Source organism: Crotalus tigris, unplaced genomic scaffold (genome assembly GCF_016545835.1).
Source record: "Crotalus tigris isolate CLP2741 ecotype Arizona unplaced genomic scaffold, ASM1654583v1 scf7180000018142.649072, whole genome shotgun sequence".
Lineage (NCBI taxonomy): Eukaryota > Metazoa > Chordata > Lepidosauria > Squamata > Viperidae > Crotalus > Crotalus tigris.
The window spans coordinates 540,677-553,398 of record NW_024096844.1 but is presented as its reverse complement, the minus strand read 5'-3'; the positions used below and the strand labels follow the sequence as shown (position 1 = coordinate 553,398).

General features: G+C 50.8%; 1 protein-coding gene across 7 annotated transcripts in view; it reads right to left on the bottom strand.

The window, feature by feature from the left end:
* VAV2 (vav guanine nucleotide exchange factor 2) overlaps positions 1–12,722 on the bottom strand; it is a 109,512-nt gene that overhangs the window by 13,614 nt on the left and 83,176 nt on the right. For 4 of the 7 annotated variants that reach the window (XM_039348356.1, XM_039348350.1, XM_039348351.1 and 1 more), the window contains 7 exons: positions 12,433–12,532; positions 5,734–5,829; positions 3,996–4,064; positions 3,098–3,184; positions 2,190–2,275; positions 1,064–1,196; positions 311–325 (listed from right to left, as the gene is read on the bottom strand). In XM_039348356.1, the coding sequence (XP_039204290.1) occupies positions 311–325; positions 1,064–1,196; positions 2,190–2,275; positions 3,098–3,184; positions 3,996–4,064; positions 5,734–5,829; positions 12,433–12,532 (586 nt within the window). The remainder of the gene's footprint in view (positions 1–310; positions 326–1,063; positions 1,197–2,189; positions 2,276–3,097; positions 3,185–3,995; positions 4,065–5,733; positions 5,830–12,432; positions 12,533–12,722) is intronic. The other 3 variants (XM_039348352.1, XM_039348353.1, XM_039348357.1) reach the window with 1 other exon arrangement.

Here is a 12,722-nt window from a genome sequence, read left to right as displayed (position 1 = left end):
GGCAGCAAGCTTGGCCAATTGACCTCCATTCCTGGCCACGAGGACTGGGAATTCAGTGCCGCTTCGGGGAGGGCTCACCTTCCCTCTCTTTGCCAGCATGCAAGAGGCTGCCTCTCCTTCAAAGACGCTTTAGCCCCATCTGCTCCACTCACCCTCATCGGGCAAGCCTACCTCACAGGGCTGCTTGTAAGGCTTCCTGCAGTAACTGCAGGCCCTCACGCAGCCCACTGGACGATGCCCAATCAGCCCTGTCTAGAATTAGTACAGCAGCAGCAAGACAAAAGGGCCAGAATTGCTAGAGACGGCTTACCATTTTTCCATGCGACTGAGAAGCAGAAGGAAGCGAAGGGGAGACACAGCTGGTTACAACAAGCTCCAAATCCCACCTGTTCAGACTCTAAATAAACAAGGGCCCCCCTTTCCCCCCTCCCCATGGCCCCCCGTCCCAGGTGGCCCAGATGTTCTGGAACTGCACCCTCCAGAGCGTGGGGGGGGAATTACTCTAAATAAACAAGGGCCCCCTTTCCCCCCTCCCCATGGCCCCCAGGAATTCCACCTGCTAAGGCCCCTAGAAGAACAGGGATTCCTTCATGCAGGGAAAAAACTGGCATAAAAGAGGGGCTGGCTTTCCTGGGATTTCCTTCATTGCTTCAAGCAAGAACTGTCCACGTGGGAAGCCTTGTTGACCAGAAAGGGGCTTCTCCTCGTGGTGAACGTGGTGCTAGATGGGCAGTTGCCAGGCCAGCTTGCCAAAGGACACAGCATCCTGGTAAACCCCCCAGTGAGAGAACTGTGATTTCTCTAAAGGGGCCAAGAAGCACATGGATACCCCCTGGCCCCAGGCCAGTGGAGAAGGATGAACTCAGCTTCCAGCCCCTGGACGGCCTGAGCACCCCAGCTCTTTTGGAGCACAATCAGGCTAGGTTGCCCCCAGGGGGAACAACAGGAGGTGCCAAGTGTGCTTCCAGCGGCTACAGCTCTCCCCCCCCCCTTGCAGTGTTCAATGTTGGCCATGAAGGGAGGGGAAGCGAGAAAAAAGAGAGGTATCACCTGCATCACCCACCTTCTTGATATCTTTGTTGTTGGTGGGATCATCGGTCATCTTGTAACAGAGCAGCTCAAGGATATCCTTTTGCTCGTAGCTGTAGCCTTTTCTCTTGCAGACAATCACCACTTTATCAAACAAAAACAAATACCTGTCCCAGAATCAGAAGAGGAAACCGGGACTCAACAACCATGTCTGCACATTCCCCCCCCCCCAGGCCTTGGGGAAGGGGCTTCCATCCTCCAGTGACTGGGAGAACCAGGCCAGCCAAAGGGGACAGCTTGTGCCTAGATGTCCCACCTGGAGGCTTGGTCAAGAGGGTTTATCATCTCTGGCCAGAGTGGTCAATTTCTGGCCCCAAGAAGTGGCAAATGGCTGCCTGCCACTTCCAGTCAAGGGAGCTCCTCCCCTGAGATTCTACATCTCCAACAGACGCAGCCAGATGCCCCCCCCCAAGCCCTCCTGCTCGTCTCTTCCTGGGCCCCCTTTAAAAGCCGCCTCCTCTCCTGCCATGGGGCTCAGCGCTGGGCCAGGAGCACCTGGGGGGCTTGGCCCACGGCTGAGTGGCCAAGGGCAAGCCATCACCCTCCGCGTGCCCCAAGAAGGACAGGCAGCACCCGCCTTTTGCCTTGGGGGGGGAGATGAGCCAAGGCAGGGGTCTTCCCTATTAATGCCGGAAGGGGAGGCAAAGGGTCCGTCTCTTTGAACCCACTTCCAGGGTTCAGCTGATGGCTGCCAGGTGGGCTCAACCCACCTGGCAGAGCAGGGGTGGCAGGTAGGACCCCTGTCAGCTCTCTTGCACCTGCTGCTGCTGCTCTCTAGCAGGGAAAGGGGCTCCTGGGGAAGGAGAGGACAGGTGGGCCGGGCACAAGGGGAGCGGGATCTGAGCTGAGATGTAGAAAAGTGGAATTTGCTTCCAGGACTGAGGTGAGCCAGGGAGGGAGCTGCCTTCAGACAACATGCTAGCCGTCCCTGGTTTGCTGAGCGGAGTGCTGTGGGTGGGGTTCCTGCCTCTGGAAGTCAACCCACTCAAGCCTCCACGTCATGGGAACTCAGCCAGCTGCACCAACGTTGCTCTCAGGGCTTCAGTTCAGCCAGGACCCCTGGAAGAGGCTTTTCCTGCTCCACTGCTTTGCTCACTCACCGATCTTGCTTTGTGTGGTTGATGATGGACCGGACCTTCAGTTCCCCATCAATCTTTGGCCGCCCGTATTCTTCCAGCTTCACCGGCTGTGGCAAAGGTGACAAAGGTTAAAAGAGCAAAAGCTCCAATGTGGCATCTCAGCTGGCAAAGAGGGGGGGGGACAGGGCACTTCGGGGGTTGATGGCAGCGAAGCCTCTTCCGGGGTGCTGTGCGATCCAGCTCTGGGGACCTGTGAGCAGGTAAACGAGACCAGAAGCAGAGGCAGGGGGGCCTAGCCCTAGGACAGTGTTTCTCAACCTTGACCATTTTAAGGCATGTGGACTTCAACTCCCAGAATTCCACAGCCAGCAACGCTGGCTGTGGAATTCTGGGAGTTGAAGTCCTCATGCCTTAAAATGGTCAAGGTTGAGAAACACTGCCCTAGGACAATCTGCCACGGCCAACTCGCCACGGCTCGCTGCGGGATAACTTTCCACTTGTTGCCAGACAACAGTTATATCAATAACAAAGAAATGGTGGAAGAGAATAATTAAGGAAAGGATGCAAAAGGAGGGACAGAATGAAATGATATCGACAAAAATTAAAATATTTATTTATTTATTTTTAAAAAATAAATAGAATTGTTAAATTGTTCCGCCGTGGATTGTCCGGCGGCAAGTTGGCCCGTGGAGAGTTAGCGGTGGAGAATTGGGTCCCGCCCTGGTTGATATCACCTGTGCCCTTTGGCTGGCTAAGGCCATTTGCAATCACTGCCTCGTAACAGCCATTATGGGATGCCAATCTCCTGAAGGAGGAGGAGGAGGAGCCTGTTGCCGGTCACCGAAACGGCTTGGCCTTCAGGAGAGGAGACTGAGAAGGCCTCTCTGCCGCTTATCACCAAGAGCCAAAGGCTGCTCCTTTGATCTTACCAGGTTTTCTATGGAACTCTGAAATTCACTTATTTTCTTCAATGTTTCTTTGTCCCGTTTGACTTCATTGATGAACATGGCCAAGTCCTGAAAAACGAAAAACAGGCCTTTTTTGGTCGAAGTGGCCCATCAGTGGCATAAGAGACGAGGTGGCGCAGCAGTTAGAGGTGCAGTACTGCAGGCCACTTTAGCTGACTGTGTTCAGCAGGTCAGCGGTTCAAATCTCACCGGCTCAAGGTTGACTCAGCCGTCCCTCCTTCCGGGGTAGGTAAAATGAGGACCCAGATGGTTGGGGGCAATGTAAATATATATATATATATACATTGCTTACTGGTGTACGCCGCTTAGAGAGCGCTTGCACTTAAAGCGGTATATAAGTCTCATAAATAAATAAATAAAATAAATAAAATAGGTAAAATGAGGACCCAGATTGTTGGGAGCAATGTAAATATATATATATATATATATATATATATATATATATATATATATATATATATATATATATATATATATATATATATATATATACACACACACACACACACATACACATACATACATACATACATTGCTGACTGGTGTACACCGCTTAGAGAGCGCTTGCACTTAAAGCGGTATAGAAGTCTCATAAATAAATAAATAAATTGCAAGCAGAAAGCCCCGGGCAGGGATCCGCTCCGAGAGCGGAAAGACAGGCCTGCTTCTGGGTTCAGCCTCCCTTGCCCAGCCACCTGTGCAATTCCCAGCCCCCCCACTCCCCCAGGGCAGAAGCAGAGCACAGCCAAGTCAGGCTGAGAAAAACTGGGGGGGGGGGCCTTTGGAGAGCAGTTCTTTGTCAGAGACTGGGCCATGCCTCTGTGCAGTGATCCCCAAAAGGCCTCCCTCAGGACCTCACCTGCATGGCCTCCAATGCTTCCTTCAGCTGCTGTTTCTCTGGCCGGTCGGATGAGTGACTGAGCAGCTCCTAGAAGACAAACCATCATCCTGGGTTACTACAGCCACTGCCGGCCTGCCGGCTTCCTGCTCCACCTCACCATGCCAGGGGTTCAAGGCCTCTGCAGTAGGTGGCAGGAGAGGTCCTGCTAAGGAGGAAGTGTTGGAGTTGTTTGCCCCAAGGATAATGGCCGTTGGGGGTGGCCACGCAGCATCAGATGATTTGGTGCAAGCTTGAGCGAACAAGCCAGAATTAATCAAGGTTTGTGAGAATAACTGCATTATCAATTTCTGGGTGGAATCAAAAGCATTTGCACGGGAGAGAATCTTGGGCAAGGGGGGCACAAGCAGAGTCAGGGGAGGCCCAGGCTGAAATTGTCTGAAAGATTCCCTGCCCCTTGCCTGATGCAGAGGCTCAGGATCTCCCCTGGACTCCAAGGGCCAGGTGGGCAGCGTGGGGCTGGCTGTTCTGCATCCCTTTGGCTCTACCAATCCAACTGGAACCGGCATTAAGGAGATCTGTGCTGTTGTAGAAGCCAAAGCCAGATCATGCCAGACAAACATTAATGCATTCACTGACAAAGTGACTAAGTAAACAGCGAAATGCTGTTTACATAATTTCCTTGGGCACCAGGGAGGCCTTTGACAAAGCAGAACGCAGCCTTCTTGGCAAGACGGGAAACTGTGGGACAGACGGCATCAGCACCAGATGGATTTGCAACTGGCTGACCATCCGCATTCTGCATGTAGTCCTTAATGGAGCTACTTCCATGTGGAGAGAAGTAAGGGGTGGGGTAGCCAAGGTTCTGCCTTAGGCCCAGCACTCTTCAATACCTTCATAAAGGATTTAGGTCAGAGGATAAAAAGGGAACTCAACAAATTTGCAGACGACACCAAGCTGGCAGGAATAGCCAACACTCCAGAAGTGAAAGGCTCAAAGCACAGGAGGATCTGGACAGACTTGGAACACTGGGCCCTATCCAACAAAATGCATTTCAGAAGTGAGAAAAGTAAGGTTTATCCTTAGGCAAGAGAAACCAAATGCACGAGTACAGAAAAAGTGGTACCTGGCCCAACAATAGTAACTGTGAGAGAGATCCAGGCTGCTGCCAAAAAAGTTAACGCAATCCAAGACCACACTTGGAATGCTGCATCTAATTTTGGCACCATGATACAAAAAAGATGTTGAGACTCTAGAAACGTAGAGTGCAAAAAAGAGCAACAAAGATGATTGGGGGACCAGAGGGTAGGTTGTGCAATGAACAGTTGTAGGAACTGTGTATGTCTAGTCTAATGAAGGACTAGGGTGACATGATAGCAGTCTTCCAATATTTGAGGGGCTGTCACAGAGAGGAGGGGGTCAACCTATTTTCCAAAGCATCTGAAGGCAGGACAAGAAGCAATGGTAGAAACTGATCAAGTAGAGATCCAATCTAGAACTTCCTGCCATTCAGAACAATTAATCAGTGGAATGGCTCCCCTCCAGAAGTTGTGGGTCCAGAAGATTGAAGAGCCATTTGTCCAGAATGGTATAAGGTTCCATGTTCGAGCAGGGGGGTAGACTAGAAGACCTCCAAGATACCTTCCAATTCTGTCATTCTCACCTGGGATGCTCTGCACTGAGAGCAACTGAAGCCCACCTGCCCACTGCAGAATGCATCTGGGTTTTTCATCCCTCTGCAAGGTGGAGAACGACTCACTTTGAGCAGAAGGTGATATTTCAGGACTCTCTGCATCGGCACCACCAGCAGGTCCTGGAGCTTGAACTTCCCCTCCTGGACCTTCAGAGTACATTCCTTGAAAGGAGAGCAACAAAAGATAGCCGTGAAGCCCACCTTTGCCTCCAATGAAGGTCCGTCTGTGGCAGCAGCAGTGCTGCTTGCGTAGCTGGACCAAGAGCAGCAACCATCTCTGGTGGCTAAAGACAGACTGTCCAGGGCCAAGCAGCCAAGTGGCCCATGGAGCCATCCTGCCCCAGGACCCAGCCAGCTCAAAGGGCTCCTGGATCTGGCCTTGCAACAGTGAGGGCCCCCTGTGTTCCCCCCAGACCTGCACTGGATGCCCGCTGGATGCCATGACCCCTGCCCCCTGAGCTCCCACCCAGGCCCTGGCAGGCCACAATTCCTGAGAAATGGACTGGTCTTTTCTTTACCTTTGGCTGAGTTCCCAAAATATATTTTGTTGAACATCGTAAGAGAAAAGATATAAACAGAAAAGAAAAAAAAAACCAAGGAGGATAAAACAGTAGAAAAAAACAGAATCAGGTGAATAAAGAAGAGGTTTTAAGGGGTTTAAAGTATTCTCATGATTTTGGATTTTCAATATTTCATTAAGTGATTGCAGATGTTCTTTTAGATGCGTGTATTTTTATATTGCATTTAAAAAACCCTAAAAATTGCTCTTCAGTTCTAGGCAGAATACAAATATGAGGAGCAGCAGATGGTACAATTTGAATCACAAAATGAAATTAAAACTGTGATCAATTCTCTCCATACTGTTAGAAGTCTGTTCTAATTTAAGAAGTCCTAATGAACTGAACCATTAAGGCTTTCTATAGAAAGAAGCCCAAATTTAGGATTTGGTACAAATCCAGGTATCAAATTGCAGTCTAAGCAGGGCTCTCAACTGCAATTCCATTCTGGGCCAGATTTATCTGGAACCAGCACAGGAGGGTCTCCAGACCCAGTCCAGCTGCTGTCCGCTCCTGTTTTGCGCTGTCAAAGAATGGAGACTGTGGCCAGGAGCTCTTTCTTGCAGCGCCATATCTGTGGTACCCAGCGAGCAGTTGTGGTCTGCAAATCATCAAAGTGCATCCAGTGTGGGAAGCAACAAGCATCAGAGAAGTTTGTGAATCCCAACTTTGGCAAAGGGATTAGTCTAATTGACTAATTTCAACCAGGTGCGCCATCCCCACTCCAAGTCTAAGTAAGGAAGGACAGTCCTGTTGAAGGAGCAAAGTATGAGCAGGATTTATTCAGGGCGAGTAGAGCAGATCGCTGATGCTAGATGCTCAAAGAAAGGTGGAAATAGGATGAACCAGGAGCAGCTGGGATCAGTCCCACCATCTGCCAGCCAGGTTGCTCTCACCCCCACAGCTCTCCCCACAAGGGACTCGGACTCCTGGCCCATGAATTGCTCCTCTGTACCTCTGCCACTTTGGCTGCGGGGCCAGGAAAAGCAGCACCCGGGAACTCAAGGAGACCCACTTCTGACCTGCAGACCGAAGAGATAATTCCTCTCCTGACACTGGAAAGGAAGCGTCTTTTATAGACAGGAGTTGCGGGAGTTTACCACCAATATTTTTGATAAGATTTGACACTTTTCCTGACATGGCACCAAGCAAGATGCCCAAAATTATCTCCAAAAAGAGGGAGATTTAATTTCACATTAAATTATATTTACCCGACAGTGTCCCCTCCCCCAACTGTGATAGGTGTTTGGAAAGAAGGGCCAGAGCAGTCTGACCAGGGATTCCAAAGAAGTAAATCAAGCCCCTTTACGGCCCTTCCAAAGGAGAGCGGCAAAACAGCGGCAGGTCCCTGTAATCCCAGAAGGGAGCCCGCGAGAGGGATCCGATCTCCCTTGTGTCACTTGGAGGACCTAGATGACGTTGAGGGTGAGCGTGTCTGAGTGTAAGTCCAATATGCTCAAGTGGAGGCTGCTGGTGGATAACAACACGCTGTGCAAAGGTGGAGAAACACAGTCTGGCCAATGTGTTGGCCTGTCCATTGCTACCAATACAGTGGTTCTCAACCGGTGGGTCGGGACCCCATTTGGGGTCGAACGACCATTTCACGGGGGTCGCCAAACAATGCAGTCCGCCATTTTTTCCCCCTTTTCCTTAGCTGTGCTACTCCCTTTTATTCTATTGGCTTTTGAAAGCCAATAGAAGAGACTCTCTTGAATAGAGTCTAATTCTATTGGCTTTCCAAAGCCAATAGGAATTGTCCAGGCTGTCTCTGCCCTGCTGAGCCCACCAAAAGCCCCAGTCTGCAAACGGTGCTGCACCAGATGAGCAGTCCTCGACTTACGACCGGTTGAGTAGTCCTCGACTTACGACCGGTTGGGGGGGGTCACGGCATTAAAAAGGTTGAGAACCACTGTACCAATAGGATGCACCAAAAGTAATTTGTTTCTGGCCAACGATAAAGCCAAAAAGGCAAGCTCATGTTGGCAGTTTAAGGTTTGATCTGGACACGAAATAAATTAAGAGGCGGGCTCGAGTGGAAATTAGTCAGAGACAGAGGCCATTTTTAAGCCTGAAGACCAATGAGCGACTTGAGGACGGTGGCCCCAGGCGGGTCTGTCCCACAGATGGCCCCTGCGTGCCTGCAGAGATGGGGCGGCCTTTGAGAAGGCAGGGATGGTTCTTCTGTTTCCTATCTCTGAGCAGCACCCTAACGGTATGAAAAGAGCACGTGGTTTCCATTGGCGGATGAAGAAAACCGACATGCTACATTGTAATTATGCTCTAATTATCCATTTCTAATTCCTTGCATGCAAAGTGGTTTGCAGAGGTGATTGCAGCATTTACTTGGCAGTTTTCAAGGAGCAGCTGAGCATCAGCTATGACATAAAACAAAAATTGTGGTTTTTAGTAGGAAAAAGCGATCAAATAAAAGTCACTTGAATGGGATTAAGGCAGTGGTTCTCAACCTGTGGGTCGGGACCCCATTTGGGGTCGAACAACCATTTCATGGGGGTCGCCAAACCATGCTGTCCACCATTTTGTTCCCTTTTCCCTAGCTGTCCTACTCCCTCTTATTGGTGGCCACACCCACTTGGGGTCACTACAACATGGGGAACTGTATTATGGGGTCACGGCATTAGAAAGGTTGAGAACCACTGGATTAAGGCAAACTGTGTCACAAGCTTTAATTACTCAAAGATTAACATGGCAAATCTTAATAAAATTTTGAAAGAGACCGAGCTGCAGAGATGCTTACCTACAGCGAGGCCAGAAGGGGCTTCAGGGTCACCAGCCTGCAAAGGCTCAGCCCCTGGCCTGACCCCCTTTGCCACGCCTTTCTCTGGGGCTCGCTGATTCAGGATTTCAGGGGTGGGGGAGTTTAGGAGAGAAGACAAAGGCTACTGGGGGGGGGACCCAAAATGGCATTGGTCACCCCAGAGTTGTAATAACACCCAAATATGACCCTTGTGGGATTTGGGCTTCTCAGTTTCTGTGGGAAAAGCCATTTCAAAGCAGGCAAATGGCAAAGCAGTGGGAGGGCCGGGTGGCCTGGGTGACGGTGCTGGGCTCTGCTAAAAGGAGCACCCCTGACTGCCCCAATGGGACAAGAGGGCGCTTCTGCCTGTGCATTTATTTGAAATAGCCGCCCATCTCCCAGTCGAGTGACTCCGCTAGAAGACAGCAGAGGGAACTGTCAGGAAGAACAGCGAAGCTGAATGGAGTGGGAATGGACTGCTTAGAAAGCACTGACGGAGGAGAATACTTGCAGCTCAGGGTTGAAATGAGGGCTCCTTGGGGCTCTCTGAGCTTAGCTGCACTGACGATGTTACCTGGTTTGGGTGATGAAACATCTGTAAGAAAACCACCAAACCCGGAGAGCACCAAGGACTCCTCAGCCAGCGAGGGCAGCAGAAAGAAGGAGGGCGGTGGGTAGGAACCAGTTGCAAGCAAGAGGGTTCCATTAGGTCAGCACCAATCAAGTGCTTTTCAAGGCCATGAAGGGAACGGCTGAGCGTCTGTTGACTCGGGACAGACAGAAGAAAAAGGCTAGAATTTAAATTTGGGAGCCCTGACTGATATCTGGGTTTCATTTTTGGGCACTGGAATGAGAAAATCTCATTCTATATGGCTCATCTATATGGCTTCTTCCTTCTGCCAGAAAGAGACTAAACATGCCATGCCACATCTGAGGACGTAGGAAGGAAGGAGGAGAGTGGCAAAGTCAGGGTGGGACTGGTGAGTTAGGAGATCCCGAAGACAATACAAGAAGTGGATTCTCCGTGTGGTAGAAGAAATGTGGTGGAATATGGTTCTGGTGAAAAATAGTTTTAGCTCTATTTCCTTTTCCTTTTTTTTGCCTTTAATTTCTTCTGCTCTGGGCTTCCCACTCTTTCTTCTGTGCTTTGCATAAAGTTGCAGTCAACTCTGCCTGGTTTGGCTTGACGCCTCACAGGCACCCTGACATCAAATGAAGAAGGGGCAGAAGGATGAAAAGGGGGAGAAGGGGGAGGAATTGAAAGGACAATAAAGCTTTGTATGTATGTGACAGGAAATGGGGAGGTGAGAAGGACCAGAGCAGCATCCCAAGGCCAGGCACCTGAGAAATAAGCGGAGTACCCCCAAACGTGTCAGAGTTCTCAAAACGTCTTGGCCAGTTCCGGTTGGCTGGAAATGGACGGGTCATGGGGGAAGGGATGGGCTAGGGGGGCAAACCTACACCTTATTTTTGTATCCAGCAAGCGTGGATTTCAGACCTGGCTTGACTTTACTGCAACTGACATCTTAGTAAAAAAAAACCCTTTGCTCTCACCAAATGGAGTCGAAGGCTTTTCTTTCCTAAGGGATCAGATTGGGGCAGGCCTGACATTAAGCCAGCTGTGCAGTTGTGGTCAACCCAGAGAGGAAACTGCCTCTACCGTGGGGATCGTGAAAACGATGTTGGCTTAAGGGAGCAACCAGGAAGAGATCAAGGCCTGGGGGAAGCATCCTCGAAACCCCCTCCTGGAGGCTAGATCTAGCCAGATGGCTGGAAGAGGACAACCCACCAAGACCCCAACGGTCCCTCGGAGTCTGGAAAAAGAAATGGGAAGAGACATTCACTCGTGGGGGCTGTGACAGCTGCTGGTGAGAGACCCAATTAGAGCTGGAGGAACTGGGGAAAGAATTGAGCGCAGCTGAGCCAGAGCAAGAGGACTAGATGCTGGAGCAAGCCATAAAGTTCCTGAGGGGGGCTTTTGGTAGCTCAAGAAGCCCTAGCCCGGGTAGAACATCCTGCTGACCAGCCAACTCCAGCCACTGCAAGCGAGGGGGCAACTACTTCTGCCACCGCAGTGGCGGCAGCAGAGACCTTCGGCAATTGCCACCCTCCCAGCGCCTGGCCCCACAGCCCAGACTGCCCCGGCTGCAGGAGCAGCACCAGCAAGGCAGAGAGGATGCAAGACACCAGCTCTGGGAGTAAAGTTCAGTGGAGACCCAAAGCAACTGGAGTTCTTCCTGGCACAAGTGTTAGACATACATGCAAGAGTATGACCCGGAAATACCCACCGAAGGGGCTGAGGTGCAGTGTGTGACCATGGCATTAGAGGGGGGCGCAGCTGAATGGATGGTCAACCTCCACAACGATGGCGCCTTGGAGCTGAGAAACCTCGACCGTTTCATGGTTGCACTCTGGAAGCACTTCGAAGCCAAAGATCGCATAAAAGCCATCAGGCAAGGGGGCGGGAGGGGGGCAAGTACACCCAGCAGGTTCGCGACCTGGCCTGCCGACTGACTGACTGGCAGAAGACATCCTGATTGGATGTTTCTGAGACGGGCTAAGAGATGAGGTCTACCACACATGCCTTTCCAGAGGTGCATCCAATCCATCCTCAATCTCCATGGCTGGTATGTCCTAGCAGAGGAAGTGGAAATCAACCTGGCTTGATCTAGATACCAGCAGAGCCATGAATATGTGAAGATTGCCCCTGAAAAGAAAGAGGCCCCCAAACTGGGGCCACGTGAGCAGAGCCCACGCTGATGATCCACTGGCTGCTTCAGGTGTGGGAAGGAGGCGCACTGAGCTGCCAACAGCCGAGCTGCCAGCACAGAAGGCGACCCAGGGTCCTGCCCCAAACCAGCAAAACCACCACAGTGAGCCTGTGACACTGCCCTGAAGGCAGCTGGAAGCTGTGGAGTTCATCCCATCCCCCAAAGAGAGTGGGAGAACTCCGAGTGACCCGGGGAGCAGGTCTACGCACCGGTTTTTCAGTCCGTCATAGTGGTTGACTTCACTTTTCATGGAGTGCCTTCATTCTGCTATTTCTTCACTAGGAGCCTCTTTCTTTCTTTCTGTTCCCCTCTGGGTTTATTTCCTTGCCGTTATTTTGTTTTTTTGTTTCCATTTTTAAAATTGTTTTCCTTTTCAAATGATCTCACAATTGCAAACCACTCAGAGTTGCTGGGAGTTGGAAGGCACATTCATTTAATAAACTACTTTTCATAAACTTATTATTTTGATGGGTTTTCTTCATTGGTTAAGCAGCCACGAGACAGAGGAAACACAGAGAGGACTCACTGCTCAAGAGTCACCTTGTAGGGGAGAGGGGAGGCATATAAAGGCAGTAAATACTAATAAAAATAATTTAGAGGGCCTCGGCAGTTTTACAGAAAGAATGAAATATCAGAAATGAAGCGAAGTGCCATATGGTTCTGCTTCCCAGCCCTCAGTTACCTCAACTTTTTGCCGGACATCCTCTCGGTTGGCCAGGAGATGGTTCAGGGTGCTCTGGGCGTGCTCCATCCGGCTGCAGTACTCGCCATAGATCAGAAGCCTGCGAAGAAGCAGAGCGAGAGGGCTGTTGTGCCTCTTCCCAAGCCCTGCAGCCGCCATGCGTCGCTCAGGCCGTTGAGCACAGCGCTGCTCAGGGCAGGAGTCGAGGGCTCAAATACCTTCGCTCACAGGAAGCCCCAGTGGCATCTGCACAGGGTGTGTGTGTGTGTGTGTGTGTGCTATGTGTGCCT